At 32.9% G+C, this 26125-nt stretch overlaps 2 protein-coding genes across 3 annotated transcripts in view; both read left to right on the top strand.

Moving 5' to 3' along the window:
* Window positions 1-26125, top strand: part of LOC123565757 (carbohydrate sulfotransferase 15-like) — a 245009-nt gene that overhangs the window by 28947 nt on the left and 189937 nt on the right. The gene's annotated exons all lie outside the window — the stretch shown is intronic.
* Window positions 1-26125, top strand: part of LOC123554960 (transient receptor potential cation channel subfamily A member 1 homolog) — a 35954-nt gene that overhangs the window by 4227 nt on the left and 5602 nt on the right. The window contains exons 7-16 of the mRNA XM_053548938.1: window positions 1807-1925; window positions 2486-2638; window positions 7110-7180; window positions 16696-16898; window positions 17767-18031; window positions 18317-18451; window positions 18831-19034; window positions 19891-20064; window positions 21329-21397; window positions 22527-22706. Coding sequence (XP_053404913.1) covers window positions 1807-1925; window positions 2486-2638; window positions 7110-7180; window positions 16696-16898; window positions 17767-18031; window positions 18317-18451; window positions 18831-19034; window positions 19891-20064; window positions 21329-21397; window positions 22527-22706 — 1573 coding nt within the window. The remainder of the gene's footprint in view (window positions 1-1806; window positions 1926-2485; window positions 2639-7109; window positions 7181-16695; window positions 16899-17766; window positions 18032-18316; window positions 18452-18830; window positions 19035-19890; window positions 20065-21328; window positions 21398-22526; window positions 22707-26125) is intronic.

Here is a 26125-nt window from a genome sequence, read left to right as displayed (position 1 = left end):
TGATATAAGTGCAATACAGAACATGTTACGGTCAAGAAGGCGTAATGCAGCGTCATCTAGCGGAACCTAGACCTTGCATTAGAGAACTTAGATGAAATGTGTTTCCGTTTATTTTGCAAAATTACAGGAGTGTATATAAAAATCCCCTCTGCTGAAAAATGACATGGTGGTCAAAATCCCCTCAATAAAAATGACAGGGTGGTCATAATCCCCTTGGAAAAAATGATGGGGTAGTTAAAACCCCCTCGATGTGTAGTCAAAAACCCCTCGATATGTAGTCAAAAAACCCTCGATGCTTAGTCAAAATCCCCTCAGTGATATGAAATTGTAAGGCAGAATTTAATTCTTGAAACTTTATTATCATTCTGATTTTAGATGCTTTAATAAAATCAAGATATAGCAGCTATTTCAACTTGTAGAAAAAAATGATATTGAAAATATATACAAACAAGTAATGGTAACGTAATTGTTTGTCAGCAGAGCCAATTCTTAATTAATCTATCACACACATGCCTAGTTTCCTGACAATTTTCCAGGAGATTTCAGTTGAAAATCCAGGAGATTTCAGTTGAAAATGCAAGGTATTTGATATTATCAACCAGCATTGTGCTACAAGAAAAGAAAAAATGAAATATTATTATATGTCATTTACCTAGCTCTATAAAAGACAAATACTATTATTAAAAATCAGCCAATGTTTATTCGATTGTTGTGTTATGAATTATTTTTTAGAAAATAATAGTATCAACAATTTTTATGTAAACAGTGGTACTACTCTACTGGCATTTTACTATATTTAAAAGTATGCTGCAGCAATCAAAAACTTCAATTTTAAAAATCTGACAATGTTATGGATTATTAAAGTGGTAACATTTGCTCCTTTGTAAATGTTTTATGAAACTGATAGATTTTGGTGCATTTGTTACACACTTTTATCCGTAAATTAATAAATTTACTTATTGGCAAATGTTATATTAAATCAATAGAATTTGCTGATAATTATTTTAACGCCTTTTTCACCCCATAATAAATAGAAATTTGCCAATAAAAATGTTTTATTAACTCAAAATTTTTTGACAACTATTTGTTACACATTAATTAATTAATTAGAAAATAATGTAATGATTTGTGCTTATTCTATTAAAAGAATTGTGATAGTTATATTTAATTACAATTTGCTTAGATACAAAATGGAGAAAACGTAATGTAATATTATCATGAAAAAACTATTTCATTTTGCCAAACTCTATAAAAAAGAATTGCAAAAGGATGGCTTGAATTAAAAAGATATAGAAATGTATATTTCATTTTTTTCTTTATAAAAGTTATGCTTCTGACATCTCTCACCTAGGCCATTAAATTTCTTGAAAGAAAGGTCTACTTCATTGTGAAAAGGTGCTTCTCCTACTCACTGTTACTGCTTTTTCCTAATAGTCCCCTACTTAACAAAATACAGCGATCCTATGTATTCTACATAAATACACATTTAGAATAGCTTAATGCAAGTACAGGTCTTAACATTTACACACAATATCTTTATTTTTATAAAAAAAAGATATTTCAAGCTTGTAGATAGCTTAAAAAGAACATTTTAGTTGCAGACTACTGACAATATATTATTTTGATAGCTAAAGTATCAATTAGTACGTGTATTAGGCCAAAATGTATTTATTTTACGAATGTATTTCGAGCTTAAAATGGCGGAAATTAGAAATGAATTACGATCGTTCCGGTTAGTTTACTTGATCTGCAAATGTTACATAGTTTTAATTCAACTAAAACATTAACAATTAACTAAAACTGTAGGAAAATAGTGAAGTATATAGTTCGGGAAACCGATCTCTACTGCTTGCTGCGACTGCTTCGGAACAATTCTAAAAGGAGTTTCAGTTCACCTTTTCGAGGACTTATTGAGAAGATGCCAGGTATTTGCTAATTTTCTTTTGCCATGCATTTGCAATAGAGGTTCTTCGGGACTGTAAATGAACATTTCTAACAGAGGTACTTCGGGATAGATTATCTACCAAATTGAATGTAAAATAAACATTTCTAATAGAGATATTCTAGGACCGATTATCTACCAAAGTTAATTAAATACACATTTCCAAGCTACCCAAGGGAAGAGTATCTGCCAATGCTTTATTAACATTTGTTATAGAAGTATCCCAAAGCTAGATAATCATATCTAATATAATCGAAGGTCAAAGTATGTATTTATACTATACAAACATTTCTCATACAGGTAACAAAGGTCAGATTGATTTTCAATTGGTACATGTAACTGTAGAACACACGCCTGTCGTCAATTACTATAGCGAAAAATATTTGTTATACATTTTATCAATGTTGAAAAAATATGTTAATCAGCTTCCGTCTATATTGTTTCGTGAGAATTGTAATGCAACGTAATGCAACATTTGCTTTTCTGCACTTACTGTTTGTATATTTTACTCACCTATAACAAAATGTACTTTCATTGCATTAGAGATTGCAAAAGATGTCATGGATAAATGTATAACAAGCAGATGGAATAAGATAACTTTCCATTACGAAATCTTGGACGACACTTTTTTACTGAAAGACTGGCCACCGGACCATGATGATTACTTGCTTACCTGGGAACACTGTCGGCTGAGAGGTGGGTTTGTAAATTTATATAAAAGTATCAAAAGTATGTAAAATGCGCAACATGGTTATATTCAAAATAGGTAATAACGTCATAATGTGGAGATCTGCATGAAATACTCCAATGTCTTACTGTTAGATCATTACACTTTTATATTAAGACTAGGAATAGAAGGCAAACTGATAGCAGATTTTGTCAAAATGTGGCTGCATGAGGTAATTAATTGTACAACCGAAAGTAGGAGAAAAATTCAATGGACTAGCTGATTCAATGTTCCTTTAGAACCTAAACATAATAACACTTCTGAATCAACTGTACGGACAACAGTTACAGCCGAAACAAGGCACCCACCTCTAATATGATACTTAATTTAATACATAAGAAAAAATTTTGAAAGCATAGAAGACAAAACAAGAGCTTCACAAAGTTGGGAAATATATATAGTTATAGGTCACACGAAAAGGAAGCAAAAGTTAAAGAATAGTTTTGTGGCGTGTGTGCTAGGGGGAATACAATCTGTCGAGTACAAGAATCAAAGGTCAAGTTAACAGTTAGAGTTTAAAATGTTTATGTCACTAGGTATCTGTCCGTTATTTTTTTTAATTCTAATAATAAGAGGAAAACATTCACCAGAACAAGGCAATTTATCGCATGCAATGCCTAGGGCCGTAGGTTAAGTGACGGTAAAAAATAATTTATATTGCAATTGAATTTTAGGACAATTTCTCAAAACTGTAGAAGGGGAATTTGTATTGTCTGGCTATAGTTCAGTCTCTTGTTCTTTTTGTCTCATTTTTCTCAAATAAGGTAGATGATATACAGACGTCCACGTCAATCTTGGTATTGAAATTATAGTTTGACCTATTTAGTAATTTTGTTAAACCATTTGGATGTGTGATGCAAACAAAATGTCGATATATTTACTAAATGAAATGACAGGGGCTTTATTTTTTCAGATTAGGATGTATGCATTTGAATTTTTTGCTCACCTAAGCCGAAGGCTCATGATGAGCTATAATGATCGATGAATGTCCGTCGTCCGTCCGTTCACATTTAGTTTATTTACACTCTAGCATCCACAGTTTTGAAGCAATCTTAACAAACTTGGTCACAATGTTTTTGGTCACAAGACCTCGGATGAGTTTGATCATGAGCTAGATCGGATCAGTATGTCCAAAGTTATATGCCCTTGATTGACAAAATTTGCTATATTTCACTTTGTTTACACTCTAGAATCTTCATTTTTTCACCAATCCTAATCATATTTATATAGAATGTGTATGACTTTAAGATCTTGTTTAAATTAGATTATTAGCGAAATCGGGATGGTAGAACAAGAGTTATGTGCCCTTTGTTCACACTCTAGAATCTTCATTTCTTCACTAATTCTAATCATATTTATAGAAAATGTGTATGACGTCAAGATCTTAAATGTGTTAGATTATTAGTAAGATCGGGTTGGTACGACAAGAGTTATGTGCCCTTGATTGACAAAATTTGCTATGTCTCACCTTGTTTACACTCTAGCATCTTTATTTCTTCACCAATCCTAACTATATTTACCTAAAATGTGTATGATCTCAAGATCTTGGATGAGTTCGACTATGAGCAAAATTGGACTGGTAGGACCAGAGTTATGGGCCCTTGATATACAAAATTACTATATTTTACGTTGTTTACACTCTAGCACCTTCATTTTTTCACCAATCCAACACATATTTACAAAGTATATGTATTTCCATAAGATTTTGGACGACTTTAATTTTGAACAAAATCAGATAAGCAGGACCAGAGGTATGGGCCCCTGATTTCGCAAAAATCCCTATATTTTACCTTGTTTACACTATAACACATTTCATTCCTTCAGCAATCCAAATCATATTTATACAAAATGTGTATGAGCATAAGATCTCAGATGAGTTCGATTATGAGTGAAATCTGGCCATTAGCACTAGAGTTACTCGCCCTTGATTTTACAGAAATTGCAATATTTTCCCTTGTTTACATTCAAGCAAATTCATTTCTTCACCATTCCAAATAATATTTACACAGAATGTGTATAACTAAAAGATCTTGGATGAGTTTCAAGAGCTAAATCAGTTTAGTAGGACCAGAGTTATGTGCCCTTAATTTACAGAAATTGCTACTTTTTCACATTGTTTTGCATTTTTCTTTCTTTATCGGTACTAATCATGTGTATGTGATTGATTTGAAAGTTCAAGTATATGTCTTCAGGTGGTCTCAGATTATCGGGGTAGATAACTCTGGACTGGTTTTATTTCAAATTACCTCCCTATGTCTTTAATTAAAATGAACATATTTTGGTAACTATTTGCATGATTGGTTCCAAATTTCATTTATGTGATCAAGTGGACCCAGACAGTCAGGGTAGACAACTCTGGAGTGAATGGTTGACAAATAACCTCCCTTTATTTTAATTTGAATAGATATTTCTCAGTAACTTCTGACATGACCGATTTGAAATTTCATCGGTGTCATCAGGGTACTCAGATGATCAAGTTAGAAACCTCTGGACAGATGTTTGTCTTGATGATTGCTATGCTCAGTTTGAAACTGGGCAATGTAGGGTCAAAAACTAGGTCACCCGCTCAAATCGAAGGAAAAGCCTATTAACACTCTAGAGGCCACATTTATGACCCTATCTTCATGAAACTTGGTCAGAATGTTTACCTTGATGATCTTTAGGACAAGCTTGAAACTGGGTTATTTGGGATAAAAAAACTAATTCACAAGGTCAGATGAAAGGAAATTCTTGTTTACACTCTAGAGACCACATTTTAAGTTTGAGACTCATCAGAAATAATCAGAATGTTTGTCTTAATGAAATCTAAGTTAAATTTGAATATGCGTCATCTGGGGGAAAAAATAGGTCACTCGGTCAAATCAAAGAAAAACTGTTTGTGTGCAATAGGGGCTGCATTTTTGACTGAATATTCATGAAATTTAATCAGAATGATCTGCTTGATGAAATCTAGGGTAAGATCGAATACGAGTCATCTGGGGTAAGAAATTAGGTCACCTGGTCAAATCAAGGAAAAGCCTTGTGTATGCAATAGGGGCTGCATTTTTCATTTGATGTGCATGAAACTTGATCAGAATATTTGTTCCCATAAAATCTCAGATGAGTTTTTATCTGGGTCACGTTAGGTCAAAAACTAGGTCACCAGTTCAAATCAAAGACAAAGCTTGTTTACACTCTAGGGGCCACATTTTGTATTTAATCTTCATAAAACTTAGCGAGAATGTTTGTTATTATGCAGTCTTAGAATATTTTGAATCTGGGTTACGTGGGATCAAAAACTTGGTCGCTAGGTCAAATCAAAAGAAAAGCTTGTTTACACTGTAGAGGTCACTTTTTTTGCTTCTGTCTTCAAGAAACTTTGTCAGAATGTTTGTTTTTTATAAATTCTTGGACGAGTTCTAATCTGGATCATGTGGGGTCAACAATTAGGTCACTAGGTCAATTCAAAGACAACGTTTGTTTACACTCAAGAGGCCACATATTTGGTCCAATAAAAATTGATCAGAATATTTGTCGCCATGAAATATCGGACGGGTTAAGAATCGGGTCAGGTTGGGTAAAAAACTAGGTCACTAGGCAAAATTGAAGGAAAATCTTGTTAACACTCTAGAGGCCACATTTTTGCTCCAGTCTTCATGAAACTTAATCTGAAATCTCAAACGAGTTTGAAACTGGGTCATGTGGTGTCAAAAACTAGGTCACTAGGTCAAACATGTTTACACTCTTACGGTGTGTTACTCATCCAAGATCTTTTAGTTATACACATTCTGTGCCAAAATATGTACAATTTATGTTGTTATTTTTCTCAAATACGCTAAGATATACGCTTACAATACTGGAAATCATACAATTAACTGAGATATGCAAAAGTGTTTATGCATATCCGCATTCACATATGTGATGCTGGTGTCTTGTTTTGACATTTTACAGTGTACGTAAAATGCGTGATTTTTAATCTGTGAATAGAATAAGTTGTACTCAAATTCAAAATAGCTTTTTATGGTATACAATACCCTATTTTCTATCAACAAATAGAACAATTAAATTACTTCATAGTATCTAATAAGTATGTATACATAATTTATTATGATTGTGTGTTAGGTTTGAAAATACAATTAATACATGAATATTGTAGCTAAGCGTGTACTACCAATAAAAAAAGAAGTTTATGAACAAATGACTCATATGCATGACATTTAGATGTGAACTAGCTCTAAAAACACAGTTAGTTTAAAGTGTAGACAAGATAAATTTATTTTATGATGATTTTTTACATATAAAGTAAATGCCTAGAAAAAATATTTTAGTCAAATATTTGCATTGGATATCTTTTACTACCTGTCTGAAAGCCTATTAATGCTAATTTTTCTTAAGCATTTATATGCATGTGTATGTGTTGAATTCGTTAGCCCTTATATGATTAATTTCATTTGTTTACAGATATTGCGACACGTGAAGAATACACAAATAGTATAAAGAAGATGAAAAACAATCACCCTCTGAAGCTTATGGTATCGCCTTTAGCTTTTTTTAATAGAAAGCCATTCTATAATTCGTCGTGGTATATCTATAATTCTCCGTTAGCGGATGGTATTCCGAATTGAGTTTTAAGCCATTTATATCTGTCTAGACTAGCCACTAGACTGATAATAAATATATTTCTACATTTTTCCCTTTTTTGACGAATTCAATTTCATAGAAACAAAAGCCAGTCTATTTTAGAGATTTTCACAGAGGAATGGTGTTGAAATTATCAGTCTAGTACAATCCAAAATGCTCTCAGAGAGATGATTGACACCTATGGCTATTAGATTACCCGTTGATAATTTGGTACATCATGCTAGTGGTCAAGTGTTATGCTGCTAATCATAAATCTGTTTACCTAACTGATTTTAATGGTGATAACTGAAGAACCATTCTAATTTAGAATAAACCATTTTGCTACTTTTGAAATCTTGATGGGTCCTCTTGCAAATATATTTATTAACAATAATATGTTTATTTTACTTAAAGGATTATTCTAATTAGTGAAATTCTGAAACTGAAGAATGGATTTTAAAAGTTTCTTACAGCATGTCATTATCAAAATGCATACTTTAAAAGATATGTTGAGTTCAAGTTTATTCAAACGATAAAGAAAATGTTTTGTGTAATATGTGGCAAAAAAGAAGATTCCTTCCATATAAAACTGTTCAAAGCTGTTAATAAAACCAAGACTTGTTGTCCCATTGGAAAGCCAGTTAATAGTTTCTGTAGGAATTTCACAGACATTTTTGTACAGAGCAGTCTAAACTCATGCATATAGACAAACTTAGAGAAAGCTGTACCAAAATTTAAAGAAACACAAGTGTCGGCAAATATGATTTATATTTAGTGACCAAGCACCGTACTGCAGTCACTGCAGCACCAAACAACAAAGATGTTTTATTTTCTTAACAAAGATTGATAAATAAAGCTATTGAAGGTCGATGCATATATGGAAGGCTGGTGCACCAGATATCTAATGCTAATAGCTAGACACAATATTCTCTCTCTCATAATAAATGCGAAAATTTCAAATATCTAATATTTATTGTTGAAAGACAATGCTAATTGGCCATTGATTTTATGAAAAAAAGATCTGCATCATATCTTACGAATCTGATTTCAAGCAATTGCATGTTCTTCCATGTTCTTCCATGTCATGCCAACATCGGACAATACATGTAAGCATTCAGCTTTGTATGGAGGGCCGGTGTGCCATGCTAATTGCCGAATGTTAATTTTAGTGCTAAGTGCCAATTACTTAATGCTAAATACCAATTATTTAATGCTAAATGCTATTATTTTATTAAATTATTTGTCAATTAGCATTTGGCAATTAGCATGGCGCACCGCCCTTCAATAGTACTGCTTTGCCATCGCATTTGACAATTATGACTCAATGTTTAAGATTTAGCATTTGGCATTAAATATTTTGCATTTGGCACGTGGCATTTTTCAAACGAAAGGGCGGAGGTATAATGTTAACTTCCTAATGCTATATATTTTATGCCAAATATCAAATGCTGACTTGTATTTAGAGTATTAACCATTTTTGAAGTTAAAATGAAGTATTTGGTAAATTGAACAAGCCTTCAATGAATGAAACTATACTATTATCAACTAAATAGCAAAAAACTGGCGATTAATTGAACCAATGCATGTACCTTACAAGCAAATGGTTTATCGCGGCCAGAAATTTGTACAAACCGGACAGAAGTTGCGAAATTGTCATTTGTGCAGGAAAGAAGCGATTACCATAATGTCCAGTACTGGACAGGTATAGTGACCATGCACGGACACAGCCAATTTTCTCAGAGGGGGTCCGATCCCCTGCCCCCCCCCCCTCCACCCCCCCCCATCCTGGAAATTTTGAAATTTAGCACTTCATTTTCTGCATTCTGGGACAGAATCCCCTCCACCCCCCCCCCTCTGGATCCGCGCATGGTGACATATCATGCTTTCTGTTTTACTCATTACTGTTTTTTTCAGGCAAGGGTGGAAAAAAAGTGGTAGACAATGAAAGCAGTAACATTTTTATTAAAAAAAAAATAAACAATGAGACAAACATTACCAACATCTTTGGACGGTTCAAAAATCCCATGTTAAACATACGATAAAGCCCGAAACGCGTGAAAATGTTCCGAATGTAAATGCGGGGGAAGTGTGGGGGGGGGGGGGGGGGGGTAGGCGCTCTCTATACAGTTAGATTATGCGTCTAGATTGATTAAACTGGGCGAGTCTACTTACTTATTACTTGAGGATGAAAAAAAAACGTGTTTTTTAAATGTTGCTCTTAAACAAGGGTGGCAGTTGAACTACAAAAAATACAACAACAGTTAATTCACAACAAATCGTACGGTATGTTTTATAATCAGTACAAGCTAGTCGTATTTACGCTTATGAGACCTGTATTACCCACAAGTAAAGAATTCACAGGTCAATCATGAAATATTTTCCCCATCGCGCATATACTTGTCCTATTCAATATGATCGCGGCCTCATCGGCGATCAATAAGAGATATGTAATTGAATGTTAATATGTAGAGTTATCTTTTCAACACCATAAACATTTTGAAACCAAATGTCTCTATTTAACATTATATTTTTCACAAATCAATAAATTTTTATTTTAAAACATATGGCTCTGCTAATCTTTACTAAAGATTATACAAATTTTTCTTGATTTGTAAAGTAGTAGATAACTAACTGGAGTAAACTAAAGAATATAGTTACAACATGCGAAATTTGCACAAATAAGAAACTTTCAAGAATTATAAGCTTAAATTATTTCTAATTTTGAGACTTTTCTATCTTCTGCAGAAATACCAATTTTGATGTAAAAAATGTGCTTTCATGTATAATTTTATATACAGATTTTTAAAGCTAAAATTCCTCCAATGAATGTGACACCTGCATTATATTCAGAAACGCAATATACCTTCTATTTAACAGAATACAGGATAAGAAGAAATGAAAGCATTCTGTCCGAATATGTATAGGATATCGACCGAGTACGAGGTCTTTCTCTGTAGGAAAGACCTGCGCACGGGCTTCTTGTGAACACCGAGAGCGCGACTTACATACCGCCATTTCGTCTCAAAATGTCCAGCGGTTACGACTCTGACCAGGCATTAGATCTATATAATGAACTTGAAGACAGAAAGATTTTCCTGACACAGGATGTAAGGAATTAATGTTACTTTTAGAAAATTACGTTTATTCGTAAAGTTATGGCGTGATAATCGCTGTCGTACTTTAGTTTATATAGGTGTAGAAAGTGGAAAAATGGTACATGTAAGGCCGGAAAGGTATGTTACCCTATGAACTATTACCTGAAAAGTTTATGCAAGATAATAATCGTCTGCCTACCCAGTCAGTACATCGATACTCATAGACAACATGAAACCTCAGAAAAGTAAAAATACTTTATTTTTTTTAGAGAAAATTATGCACATTTTGGTCAAAAAACACCAAAAGACATTGTCAAAACTGTTTTAAAAAACCTTTTACTGAAAGCGTCCATGAAGAAACTTGATATAATTTGACAAAGTTCACACAAATCCGTCCGTCCGGAGCCATATCTAGGAAGTGGTTTGGAAAATTTAAATAAAACTTCATATTATACATGTTCACCACTACAGGGAAATGGGGTCCGTCAGGTTTCAATCAGACTGCCCAAATAACACCCTTAGGGCCCTTTGTAGATTCTAGTGTTAACTATATAGGATACTATAAATTTGGAAATTTCTGTTTCATAACATATTTTAGCAACTTCAGAGTTATTGCTCTTTAACTGTTTAAAAATCCACATATTTGTACATAACAAACTAACCAGTTGGTAAAATTTCATTACACTTCTTTCAATTTTTCCCATAAACATTTTTGATCAACATGTGAAGTTCGGTCACTCCACCGCCCTGGTCACACCTCGTCCCCCTCCCTGCCCCACAATTTCCTTTTTTTTTCCTTCATTTTTTAACCTTAAACGTTCCATGAACATTTATCAGCATACAAAGTTGTACACTCTCCCCATCTTGCTCCTCCAACCAGTCACCTCCACCACCCCGATCATGCACCTCATCCCATTTTTTTTTTCATTTTTTCCATCAGTATTTATTATCAAAATGTGAAGTTTTGTACCCTCACCCGGACCGCTCCCCCCCCCCCCTCCCCACCCCCCTCTCGCCCTTCCACCTAAAACATAAAACAAATTTAAACCTTCCATGAATATTTATCAACATATGAAGTTGTTCTAAAAGCTAATTAAGCCAAAAACTGTAATTATAATTTCGTTCAAAATAATTTCATAAGTCAGGATCAACTTAACATACATTTATTATGTACACTTAAAACATTCGTTTTCTGTTAAACTGAACTTGACTAAAAAAATTATTTGTTTCTTAGTAACATTCTCAACTATTTGCCGGATGTATTTCCTTGGCATTCCTCACCACATTTTCATTTCACATACAAATATTTCCCTCTCATCTTTTGCGGCTTTATGTGGAAATTAGGATTTTTTTTTCTATTTTTAATTGTGTATACATGTAAGGTGTATTTAAAAACAAGAAATGTTAATAAAATTATGCACGCTTTTCTTGAAAATCCGTTAATTTAACACTGACTGTTTTATTAGGAAATCATGAGCAATCGTGATAAAATCACCATAAAAAACAAGTTATTGAAGCACATTTATGTGTTCAATAGATGCTGTTTCGTCACTTTTTTCACGTGCGCAGGTCTGGGTCAGAACAACTAGACCTCTGCACGAGAATTCTTTTGTTCAAAGAGGTCTTTCAGAAAAATATAGACCTCTGTCTAACAAAGGAAGAGGTATGTAATCTCATTGCAAGATTGCAGATTTATGTGTCTGTACTTGTGTTTCACTGTCCTTCAAATACAACACTTTAATATGCATTTATTCAGCCCTTGAACCTGGATATTCATTAATGCACCAAGAGGTGATACCACTATATTATATGTGCATTCCGTCTTTTAACGTTCAAAGTTTTAATACAAATATCGCAAATTTTCAAAAACGTTATTACAACTCGGTAAGACAAACAGCGGCATTGATTGATCAGTACTGCTGCAGATACGTACTACACCAGAGCATGTTACAATTTTATTATTGTTGTTGGGGCCCGCTATTTTTTGTTTTCGGCCGTCAAAAAAAATGCAGCGGAAGGAATAAAAAAATCTAGATTTTTCAATTATATATTTTTTCTGAAAACGGGATTTTGTCAGCGGCGGTTCCGTAAACCGAAAAATAAAAAAATAAAGGCCTTAAAGCTAACTTTTCCGCTACCAGTTCGGGATTGGGGGAACACATCTGTTCTACTCTTTTATTGTTCAATTACAATTTAATTCCATATGTCCATTTTATGACAAGCCATAGGAAATGTGTATCTTTCAGATTTTCCAATCTAACTTCAAGTACAGAGAAATGAAATTCATTTCTGATAAAATTTCAACTCAGCTGACCCCTGCAGTTGTAAATCCCAGCTACTAGATGGTATCAGAAAGTTACATAAACATGTGGCAGTAAACCACTGATCTCTATCAGTTAGACTGTGGTCAGTTCTTGACATTGATTGATAACAAACCTAAAATTAGGTTTGTGAATTTTCGGATTGTACTAGACTATGATATTGGACATAGGATATAGACTGGCTCAGTTCACTACATTTAATCATAAAAATGTAAAATGATATATCATAGTCTAGGAGCTAGTCTAATATCTGTCCTATGGCGTATAAAAACTTGTTATGTAACTGCTTTTTAGAGTACACATTGTATCGGGTTGTAAATTATTTGTATAAATCATACTTTTAACCCATCAATTTTTTTTATCTGGTGTTATGATTATTCAGACGTTCAAGCACGTCCAAGCACAACTTTTGTAGTTTCCATGTGTGATAGAAACTGGCAGTCTTCTTGTTTGATCGGCGATTGGAGCGGCATTCATGTCATGGTTAATGTGGTATTCTCTACTGATCTGGAAAAATCCACCGAAAACGTAGTCTCTTACAAATGTATTTACACATTTTTTTTGGATGTATCGTCGTATTGCACTTTGATTGCGCTTCAATAGAACCTTTATATAATTTATATTGTTCTATACAAGAAAGTGCCACATATATTTCCTTCCGTCTTTTTTAATGGAAGGGGGGTTGGGGATGTTGATCATGTTTGCATGTACCAGCCGCCCTCGTTGATTTTTTTTGCAAGTGCGAATCTGGTGGTAATTATTTTAAATTTCAATGCCGTTTCCCAATGTACGCATGTTGCAGGTGTTGATAACATTGTACACAGTATCAGAATCTACCTGCAATTAAATTGGCAAATTTTTGACCAGCTTAGACTAATATTTTCGAACTAGGGCGTAACTTTATCCTGTTTCCTAAATTTCAAAGGAGTCATCTCCGTATTTAATTAATAGCGATGAACTGTCCGGAGGTTTGGCCCCTTCATATATTTTTTTCCTGAATTCAAGAAATGTATCCGTAAATTGACATTCGTTTTGTAGAATAAATATCTATGTTTTATATGCCCTTCAATTTTTATGTTACACAACTCTTTATTTCTATGGTTTGGTGATGCTTGAGTGTTTGTTTTAAATATGGATCTATCCGTTAATAATTGTCTTATATATTTCAGTAGGTCTACAATTCTTTAAGCATTTTTAAGATTTAGATCGGACTCTCGAATCTGTCGTTCCCTTCTTTCGCTACACATAAATCTGATATGCCACAAACAAAACGAACTCCTAGCAATGTGTATGCCAGGTCCCCAATGTGGCAAGTCTATACCAGCACCGGCAAATTGTAACGTTATGATACATAAGCTCAACCTATTAAAGAATGTGTATCTCTTTTCTGTTCCTTATATGTTACAAATTATTATAAAACATCAGACATCTAATATACAAATTTTCATATTTTCCAGGGATCTGCTAGTGATCCCTGGCTTCAAATGATGGCGTGTATTGAGGCTTTGTTGACGCCGTTTATAGTTTTTAATTTAGTGCAGTAATACCAATGTGTTTTAAATATATTATATACTACTTAAGTATAATATGTAATCAAGATGCAAAACATAATGATACTGTATTGTAAGCTAGATTATGTTAAACATTCTAACGTATGAAGCTCTCTCTCCTTTTGACCACTTTTAATATTGCATTCATAGTTAAGACATTGTTATAATGATCGTCATGTATGATTTTACTCGATTTTAATCTGTCTTATTTAAAAGTGGGTCGTGGCCATGGATTTAAAGATAAAGGTTCAGTACAGTATCAAGAAAATTACGATGTACTTCAATAACAACTATCTTTTGCAAAAATGGTTTGTTTGATTCTACCTATGAATAGAAGTTTTAAACAGATTTACAACCCTAAAATCGCCGAAATTCGATGATAACACCACGTGTATAAAGAATTATTTATGGTATTTTAGCGAGATTCTAGATTAAACACATAGGTCATTGCATCAAAGTAACATTTTCAAACGTAAACAGTCTTTTCTCATTTTTTATCATTTAGACTGTTGTAAATTTTTATTAAAATATCATTTACATTAAGCGTCATCATAGTGAAAGAGTTTTGGCTTTAAAAACTTGAAACCTTGACTTATAATTGTAGGGTGTTTGCAGATGTCTGGGAAGTATAATCTATGTAATATGGTTATTGGATTCTGCCAATTTTATTACACTTTGTTATATGATTTATAACTGGATGTAACACCCTCTTGCAAAGAAATCCATTACACAGTTAAAGCTAAGTTGTTTCATTTAAACAAGAATTGGCCGTAAGTTTAGAACAAGCGATTTCGCAAGAACACAAGTTATATTCAGTGAAAGCTATCGTTATGTCTGAATTAAATATTGTAGAAATTTAAAATTGTTTCGTGTAAGATCTTTTACTGAATAAACTACAGATGCAATGTTTTCGCAGGCACAAAAGAAAATCTAAAAATGTAAGATCCGGTGTTCGCGAGTGAAGAGTTTCCAAATATTTATGAATGATAATATCAAGTATTCAAATGTTGTTCCGTAGAGAATAATGTATATTGTTATGAACACTGAGAAATTATCAGTCTATGATCCACCGTTATATTTCTCAAACAACAACTTAAAAAGTCAAATAGTGAAATTTTGGTTTATTTCAATATTTAATATTATTTATTATCAGTTGATGCCTGAATATTGTAAAGAAACTGGTACTGATTTGGTGCCATTATGAGCTAATGAAGCGATTATGCACTTTTGACAGGCGCGTCCCTAGTATAATTCTTTGATAACATCACTCCCGTTTTAATGAGACTGTATTGGTATCGTAACCAACGCAAAAGATAGATTGTGATTTATTCTAACAATTTATTATGAAATAAGAGCGTTAGCTTGATCATTGAACATGCTAATATATCATTTGACTATTTATATACTTGAAAGAAATTGAAATTGAACAATGCTAGTTTCTTTTTCTAAGCTGTACAATCAATGGTTTCAAAGATTTTCAAGAAACGTGCTTCAGAGCGTCTTCATAAAATATTCATATAAAGAGTTACCCTAAATCCTCTTTACTTTGGGTGAGCACTGTTTGACATTGAAAAGTAATCTATCCATGTTACCTACAATACAGGATATCATAGTCTTGCATTAAACAGTCCTCAAATTAATTTTCTTCGGTTTTTTTCTCATATCTTTAGACATTTGTTTCATACTATGAGGCATATATATATTAAGTAGCAGAGATTGTTCCCTTTCCATCAGTAGTTTTATCAGTACATTTCACCTTGTGAAATTCTGTGGGTTTTGACTTTTTACAACAAATTATCTATTTGTTGATAAATTTTACTACGGAAAATGTCATAATTTCCTCAAGGTATTCCTTGATTTGTTCTTTACAAACTATTCTTTTCAAATCACTAATCATTGACCAATTAAGACTGTGTTTAAAACAATCTTCGGTAATTATTCATGCTTTTTGTGCGTAGAGGTAGAAAGTACATAGTTTGAAGAAGATAAGAAGTACTTAGTCACAAAAGCCTACTAAGTTTTAGTTGCGTTGATTCCATTTTTCTCAAATATTTTACCATGATAATATGATTTGACTCACCCGTTACTCTTGTTCAGAAAATGATCCTTTTTTTTCAGATCATGAACTTTGAACTACACATGTATCTAAAATAAGTGGTGCTTACTTGAAGTTCGTATTTTTTAGTTACAGTGTCGAATTCATAGTACAGAAATTAAAACGAAAGCAACTGGATACTTTTTAACAGCAACATGTATACATACAACTTGTAACATTGCCATGACGCTGTAATTTAAATGGCGCCACTTATCTAGCAGCAGATTCCATCTCAAATCGATCCGATACAATTTCAATAAGTTCAACTTTGCTCATTGATAAACTAAAGACACAATTCATTAAGAAGTCAATAATCTCGACGCGCGGGAGACGAAACAGTGCTTAACCTCTATCTCACTTCTTCAGATAAAAGGCAGAAGAACAGAAACATCGAATGATGGAATTTACCAACAACTGTTGGATCACCCCCTTGTAAAAGCGCTAGTAAGGCGTAAATGGAATCATATTGGTGTAAAATTCCATGTTCTGAATTTGGCTTTGTATTTGATCTATCTGGCTGTTCTCACTCTGTGTGTGAGTACCACTGTTCCACCATATGTACATTCTCAGTAAGTAGGCATCATATTTACAGTTTGTTTCTGTATATTAATGAAAAATAAGGTTACATTTGATAGACCATACTCTCTCTCTCTCTCTCCCTCTCTCTCAACACACACACGCGCACATACGCACGAATGCACGCATGCAAACACACACACACAGACGCACACACACACACACACACATAGATGTATATTTCAAAAAGTTATGCGTTAATTCATCTGTTGAAGAAATGTGTTAAGTAAGCCTTTTGCGGGAAACATACAAACTTCAAAAGAAAAGAGTATCACAGCATTTTTTCTTTCACAGTCATTTTTATCTATAATCGAATGAATTTTAAAGATATTCTAAAAGACTGCGTGCTCTTAAGACCTACTCTCAGCAAATTTTGGAATTAAACATAACTTTGACGCAGTATGCCATTAATGAAAAATAAAGTTTTAACAAAACAAATGCTTGTCTTTATATTTTTTTTATTCATTTACCATTGTTAAAGAAAAGTCAGAAAATGAGTTCATAAACTATTAGATTTACGAAAAGGGAAATCAAATCATAACAGATATAAAAAAAGTCATGGTTCTGTCTCATCTAATGATAAAATTTAATTTTCTTCAGTTAGGTCATCCTGTTTTCGTTTTTAAAAAGCATTTATTCCACTGATTCCCCTGAATGATTTTCGCTAAGTTCATTAAAACGGTGCACAAAGCATTTATTTGAGATAAGGTCATGAAGTGAATGATTCAATTAATTTGAAAAATGGATGTAATGTTACAGCGTATTGTTATACAATATTTGCTTATCAGAATATCAAAAGAACTTCTGAAAAAGATAAAGAGTTATATAAAAAGATTTGTTAAATGTGTGGTGTTATTTTAGAAGTCCAAGTAATCCATTTACTTACCGGAACACTACTGCCTGCCAAAACGTCACATTATGCCAGAAAGAAACATCATGTCAAAACGGGAACGCGTGCCAAAACACAACTATATGCCATGACACTACTACATGCTTGAATAAAATCACTACAGAAGCTGCTGCTACCAAAATGACATGCCATTCCTTTGAAAGTCACCGCAAGTCTATGATTGTAGATCTGCAATACTTTGTGATAGCCTTATCCCTCATCATGATATTAAAAGAGGTAAACATTTCTTTGACTTTTGTAAGCTGTTGTTATATCAAATATCATATTCAAGCCTTCGTTTTAAATTACATATAATAAACATTCCTGTTGCATAACATTTTTGTTTCTTTAAATGGTTCAATAGCAATCGAGGAAATGTAATGCTTTAGAACAGCTAGCAATGTAATTTTAAGTCAACTTAGAGAAGATGTTCATTCATATTTCAAAACTGAAATTGAAAATTTAGGAAAACGCGACTTTCTATCTTAGTTAAACAATTATATCATTTTAAATATTTAACAGGTTTACCAGCTTGTAAAAACTTACCAACTTGAGTACTTCAAACAAGTAGAAAACTATGTAGAATTAGCTGTTTACATATCCTCTGTCTTGTTTGTTGTAAACGTAACAGAGTGCGAAGATACTGACTACCGAACTGTAAGAAGTCCCTGATACATGTATTTCTAACTTTTTATATTATGATTAAAGAAAGAAGACAATTTTATATAATATACTGAGGTATTCAGTGAAGAACACACTGTACTGTATTGTACTTCGGTTTTTCCATTTTCTACTTACATTGGTGTAAAATTCTGTGTATGCATCTATTTCATAACAAATTACACTACTATCATCTGAGTATATTCATGACAAGTAAGTTCAGTAATTTGGTCTGATATTAAACTTACTAGCGACTGAACAATATTTCTATTAATTTAAATGTGTAATGTCCAGTTTATTTCATTGACTATAATCATATTAAATCAAACTTTTTAAACTATATACATAGTTGACGTTCTTTTATAATTTTCACCAGAAATGGCAATGGATATTAGGCATACTCTCTGTCTTCATGGCATGGATTAATTTGTTAGTATTCGCAAAGAAGTTTGATCGTCTCGGAATCTATGTAATGATGTTGGGGTCAATTATTAAAACGTTTCTTTTGAACGTGTTTCCTATCGTCGCCGTCTTACTCATTGCCTTTGCTTTAGCGTTCACATGTGTGCATCAAGATCAGGTTTGTAATTATTACTGACATTGTTTCTGCACAAAATACTTTACCTATATATTTCAAGTAAATTTAAGTAATGTTTGCAGCCGTTTCAATCTTGATCTGGACCTTTCCTGATTTTGCTGAAGTAAATTTGACGCAATGTAAATGTACATTCATAATTTCTACAAAGATAACAGAAAATTGCCATAACCAAGAATCTAACCTAATCACATGAGTTAAAAAAAAGCATACTCAAGAAGTAGAAATAAATTAGAGAACCTAAAACATACTCAGGCTGTGACACATGTATCCTAAAAGCTAATTTATCATTTTTATTGAATAAAATTTTCTCAAGAAATAGCCTTTTCATTATTAAAAAGGTTATCTTATCAAGCAGCATTAGGTCTCAAGGGATCAATTTTTTTAATCTTTTTGATCGAGTCTCCCTTAAGGGTAACGAAGGGAAGGAACGTGCAATAAAAACTTAGAGTTTAGATGACTTCCCCTGAACAAACCTCCTTTGAAAACAATTTTATTTGACCTGAAGTATTACTGACACTGGTTTCATCTGAAAGCAATCGGACATGATTCTTTAGTTTAGCTCAATGGATTAACATTTATTTTCCTTTTTTTAATTACGACTTTCACTCTGTCTCAGCTATACGCAAGGTCAGGAGATAATAATGTAACTATAGGTACATCCTCTCCTTGGGCGAAGCGGACTGGCCTGTGAGGAGAAGCTTCAAAACTGTTAAACTTTGTTAAACAGATTTTTAGACAGATAAATGTGTAAATAAACATAAATCTTAATATACAATTTGAAATGAAATGCCGTCATGATATATTGTTATTGTAAATCTTGATCTCTTCATTCTTACAGGTGAAATTTGCAAATCTTTGGCATTCAATACTGACGACAACGTCATTTATGATAAGTGGATTTGATTACGAGGAATTCCTGAGCTTGGTCAATTACCATGATATAGCTTTTGTCAGTTACATAATCTACAGTTTATTTCAATTTCTCATGACGATTGTAATCATAAATCTGATGGTATGTTTCAAAACTGTTTATATTTGCTATTTCCTACCCAGATGCATCTTTCGTGGCGACTACAGAAAGTCAGATGTTGACATAATTAGTATAGCTGTCGAAACTATAAGTCCACATTGTAAACAAAATGCTACGTCCTCCAATAACAATTCGATGGATATTTTAGTAAAATTGTGTTATCTTTAATAGTCTTTGACAAAGAAGGAAAAGCGTACATGTATTTTCCTTAATTTTGTTCGTTAATATCATTTTCATATTGACTCGATTCGGGTATGCTTTATAACTTTCAAATTATACGTCTTAATAGATCTAGATAGAATGAAATGTATTATCTAGATGTCTATGCAGGGTTTTTGTCACTGTTTTGTATCTTAAAGGACAAGGAACGCCTGATAATAAGTTAATGCTATATGAAAGCCATCCTCAAGCCTTTCACAACGCTAAAATAATTTCTAAACTCGGATCACTATTGAAAAATATATGGCAGTTTGAAAATTAAGAAAATGGGTGATCATGGAGGCAGTCGTTTTAGTGTGCTTATGACATCATTACACACTGCTGAATTCCTAAATTTCAAATAACCTTTTTAAAAATACGTTAATTTCATATGTTTCTTGTGTGTAATATGTAAAACAGCGTAATTTCTTGCACTATAGCTGGAAAAAGTAAAGAAATTATTTTACAGAAATAAATAAATACAGTTCAAATAATTAATATGTATCTAGAAATTTGATAAATCCGCAATTTTGTTTTTTGTTGACATGAAAAAAAAAGACGCCATTATTGATCAACTATTTAAATGTTCATTTATTTCGCATTTTAAGCCGATTTTGAAAATTCTTTCACTTCTGTGAATGATTTAAGAATTCCTAGCAGACGATATTGACATAAAAACAACATTGCTATTCCATTTATTAAATTGCTTAACCAAATTGATTTTTGCTTTGATATCAATTTATCAAAACGTTTTCAAAAGCTGCTAAACCAATCAATTTTAACATGGGTTTACAACCCCTAACATTTAGACATACTGAGCCAGACTACCTATATCTAATATGAGAAATTATTGAGAAATCCAGTTACTGTATATTTCTCCATATCATTTCTGAACACCCGTATCATAATAATATGAATAATCTTATATTCTAGCTACAATTATCGTTAGCTAATTCCATATACGTTATGTTTAGCAAACACACATTGTATAGCAATTTTAATTTTCTGTTATGAGCACATAATATTATTATATAAATAAAATGTTAAGGTTGGTGTAGCAGTGGAAAATGTTCAGGAAATACACAAAGATGCAAGTGCTATGAACACTGTTCTACAGGTCAGTAAAGTTAAATATGATTGCTCGATTCAAATATGTTTTACTTTGCATCTTAAATTTCGCCTATGTCAAGCTAGCAAAAGGTTTTAGTTTCCTACAGTCTTTCTAAATTTTAATTTTCTACAGGTGCAATTTGAATTCCACAGATGCAAATGTTGATCTTAATTTCGTCTATCTTCTTTAAAGATATATTCTCGCAACAAATTTTGTCACTGAGATATTTTTAATGGTTTATACCTATGTCCGCGAGGTACATGCAAAACACGTGAATTTAAAATTGTTAGTAAAAACAAATGAAGTTGATTTCGACCAACAAATATGGTTATTTAATAGAAAATTTATAAACCGTATATCAGAGTACATAAATTATGTATTCAATAACTCGCATTAACGGAGTTATGAGAAGGTCGTGGGATAATGCCACCATACTTAATGTACCGTTCCTAATTAACATTAAATTGTCATGTTTCAGTTTAAACAAAACTTATTTTTTAGGACAATGTTACTTAGTACCTAGTTGTATTTAACAAATGGATTAAATTAAACTGAGAATTTCAATGTCTGTTTTGCTACTTTATCCTCTTTTATATAAACAAAGAAGGATTTTACCGTGTATTGTCTTGCCGATTAAAACGCAAAATGACCTAGTTTTGGCTATTCCGCCTTAAAAAGCATTCCAGATTAGTATCCCTTTCTGGTGTAATTCGAACGTGTTAGAATGGAAATAGATTTTAGTTCTGCGTACTTTCGTTCAAATGCGTCGTAATTAATCACTCAGGCCTTCGGCCTTCATGATTACATTACTACGCATCTGAACTCAAAACAGTGTTTTATTTGCCAACAAAACACGCAATAAAACACATTTTGTTCATTCAGATGCGTCGTAATTAATCACTCAGGCCTTCGGCCTTCGTGGTTAGATAACTACGAGCCTGAACTCAAAACCGTTTTTTATTTGCCAACAAAGCACGCAAAACCAAATGAAATATACTACACATCATAAACCAAATTTTTGTCAAATGATTTGCAAGACAGAGAATGTATTGAAAGGAATTGTAACAAACCAAGGAAACATATTCCTCTCATATCTTAATATTATCTATTCTTATTCTTTTCCGTTCACTATCAGATTGAGTACACCTTGGAACTTGAAGGAATGATATACTTTATCAGTTCCAAACTGAGAAATATTTGCGACATCGAAAAGTTCAGGAAATGGGTTATTTTCAAACCAAACGAAGAAATCGAGCTCGCAAAACTTAAATCGACAATACTTCCAGTGCAACAGATCGTGGATCTTATAGATAAGGTACGTATAGCATGCAAGTCACATGTAGGTTCAACTACGCTGGAGACAAAAGAATGTAACTTTTCTCGGACAATTGTAAATTATTTCTGCACCAACATATATGTTTATACTAATATATGCTGCATGTGTAGTGTATTTATATATGTATATTTCTTTTTAAATCTGTACTCGTGCTGTTAACATGCCTTATAGACGAGGTTCAGTGTTACTGGCGAAGTACAGCCAAAGCATCAGGTTTATACCTATATGGTAATTAAATGCTATAAGTGATAGCATATAGGCGCTCAGCCTCCAGGAGTCAGGGCAATCTCATTGAGTTGCAGCTTCAATTAACAGAACACAGGCTGAACATTGTTGTTCAAAGACATTGTCTTACGGGAACTTCAACAAAAAGACCAGTCAAGTATAGAGTCTCCAGCCTATAGGCGTTTGAGCTAATTATTATTAATTAAAGATTGTTAGTTTGAATAATATTAGTGGTTTGCCTGATCCCTGATATTGTGTAGCTCATAATTGAAATCAGTGGTACACGAATCATTTGGGCAAGGTAGCCAGATGAAAATTCTATATATGAGATATTTGGTCTCACCAACTTTATGTTTTAACAAAGGACATTCTACATCGTTTGTCAGCTAGTCTAAGACATAGTCACCTTAGCGATTGGACCAATTTCAGGTACTAAAGGCGTAGACACTTCCCTGGGTCATATAACTCGTATCCTGACTTAAAACATTGCCATGACGTCACTCCTTTGTATTCTCAGTACTGTATTTTTAATATTGGACTGCTTTCAATGGGACTCAGTATTTCCCACGTGGAGTACAATATTATTTTAATATTGGACTGTTTATTTAATATTGGGTTGCACGAGAAAAACTATTCATTTACAGAATCAATGTAGTCCAATATTTAGCAATAGTGAATTCCATATAAAAATAGTGTAACCAAATGAAAGCAGTTCAATATTATAACACAGTACTGATGATAAAAAGGAAAATCGATATCAAAACTAAGTTTTATGTATAGATGCCTAATAAATATGGACAAAATCGCAACATTCCAAAAATAACTTTATACATTTTTTTGCAAAAGTCGGCGTAGTCTTACTCCCTAAACGACAACTTGCTAGAGCAACAATTTCCTCACTATTGTTTACGTTTCCAGTGTTAAAGCTTGTGCAAGAATTTATTTCTTTCTGCTTAGAAAGCAGTTTTATAAGACCAATCTTGATAGTTCCTTGAGGCTGTACTGTAGTAAATTCCTGCATTTTGAGACAAGGGAGGGCCTACTAGTCATACAGTCTCAAGTCCTCTATATTTAACAAAACGGTTATCTACTGCTTGCATTAACTTTGGAACTAAAACATTAAATACAGTACAAATCAACCATAACAATTCGGAAATGCTTGTTTTACGTTTATCTATCTATCTATCTATCTATCTATCTATATACTGTAGACCTCCTCTTTACGAGTATTTTGTGCAGTTGCGCGCCTGTACAAGAAATTTAAAAGTAGAATGGATAGGAGGATAAAAGTAATTTAACTGCCTTTATTACAGTATTTAGGTTGCAACAAGGAATCGGTAAATCCGAATGATGCTCGAATGAGATAATTAAAAAGAGGGTAAGGTAGAGTTATGGTTCTTTGACATTGCAATTCCTATCAATGGCATATATCATTTTGTCAAGTGTCAAATGCCGATAATACTTTGTGAAAGTAATGCTCCGAACAAGCCTTATTTGTATAAAAAGGGAGATGATTCAAAAACTAGGAAGAGTCATGATTCTTTGACACTGAACTTTCCGTCAGCCTTATTTTGTATAATAAAGGGAGATAATTCAAACGATTGATAAGGTATTGTTATGGTTCTTTGACAGTGCTCTTTGTCTCAGTACACTCTATAATTATGTTAAAGTTATACTCCAGAGGGACGGACGGACGGAAGGACGGACAAAGTGGCAACTATGCTCGCCCTTCGAGGAGCATAAAAAAAATGGTAATAATTTACGATTTACAAAAGTTTAGTAAATAATTGCATCCTCATACATAGAAACATTTATCCATGAATCTGTGCATACAAAAAAAAATCTAACTGAATGCTTAAACGTTTCTGAATGTTTATTTGAACGCCTACAAATGATATTTTTGTTGTGGGTATTGACAGTAATTTTTAGCATTAACCGTAGGAATTTTCAGTTCATGTTTATTTTAGCATTACTTCCAGTGTAGCTTCAAGCAAAATACTGGAACAGAAAGTGAAACACAAAGCGGTTTTTCTAGGGAATGTCAGGCTAATTTCTAGATATACCATTCAGAACGATAAATGCTTATTAATTTGAGTGATTACACTAGATCCTACTAACACATTTTATCCAATACCCATTGAAAACCTTGGCGTTAGCCGTATTGAAAAAAAACTGCAAAAAAAGAGTGTTCCTTTCAAAATATAAACGTTTACAGCACACCACGTATAACAGATTGCCTTCGTTTTTTGTGTTCGAAGCCAGTGTGAAGCATTTGCTCACATTTGTTCAGTCTGTGAGACTGCCTATTGGAAAAGAAAAACAATTGCAAAAAAGGGACACCTGTACTTACATGAACCGTTGTTTTGTCTCAATATTTATAAATTTTGTACTCTTATAAACTATTTAATTTTCTGATTTCGGATGAAATACAGAGATTTAAGAGAAAAAATATCTAATAAACTCAAGGTGAATGATATCAAATATGTTTTTAGTACTCCAGTTTGGACTTAATTCAATATATTTTTCCTTTGGGTGCCTCAGGCACTGTCATCATCACTGTGATAACAACTTAAATAAGAGTAGTTTTGGTTGCACAAATAAAATTCATATTGAAAGCAAGGTTTCCTTAGTTTTCAGCTCCCGTCTAGCCGTTGTGCGCCGTGTATTAACCAGTTAAGGCTTAGAAATACGCTTTGAGAAACACAAATCAAACAACACCAAATCATAAAAAGAAAGGGTTGTTCCAGAAAAGGACTGCCTAAAAGGGGCCCCACGTCCGGACAGTCAAACGCCTTTAAAAACTCACCATTTTCAAAGAAGTGTTACACATGTAAGTTTTGATGCATTTGCAATAGCGTGCGAATGATGAAATTTCACATAACAATGTGGAACACAGTTTTCAGCAATTGTTTATCTATATTTCTTTACAAATGGCATTCATTGTCCAGGGGGGACAAATTTTTCTCGACAAATACTTAAAATATTCGAAAAAAGTTGTCTCCCTTTGAAAATGAATGCTATTTTTACTTAAAATATTCCAAAAACTCACCCCAATCTGATTATATGTTATGTAATTAGATCAGTTACAGTGAATTGTCTGCCTGTAATTGCGGTTACTTTTGATTACTTTCTGATTAATGGAGGAAAAGTATGACATCAGAGTATAAATACAT

Source organism: Mercenaria mercenaria, chromosome 7, assembly GCF_021730395.1.
Source record: "Mercenaria mercenaria strain notata chromosome 7, MADL_Memer_1, whole genome shotgun sequence".
NCBI lineage: Eukaryota > Metazoa > Mollusca > Bivalvia > Venerida > Veneridae > Mercenaria > Mercenaria mercenaria.
Note: the sequence above shows the minus strand (reverse complement) of the source record. Positions and strands in the feature narration are given on the sequence as shown.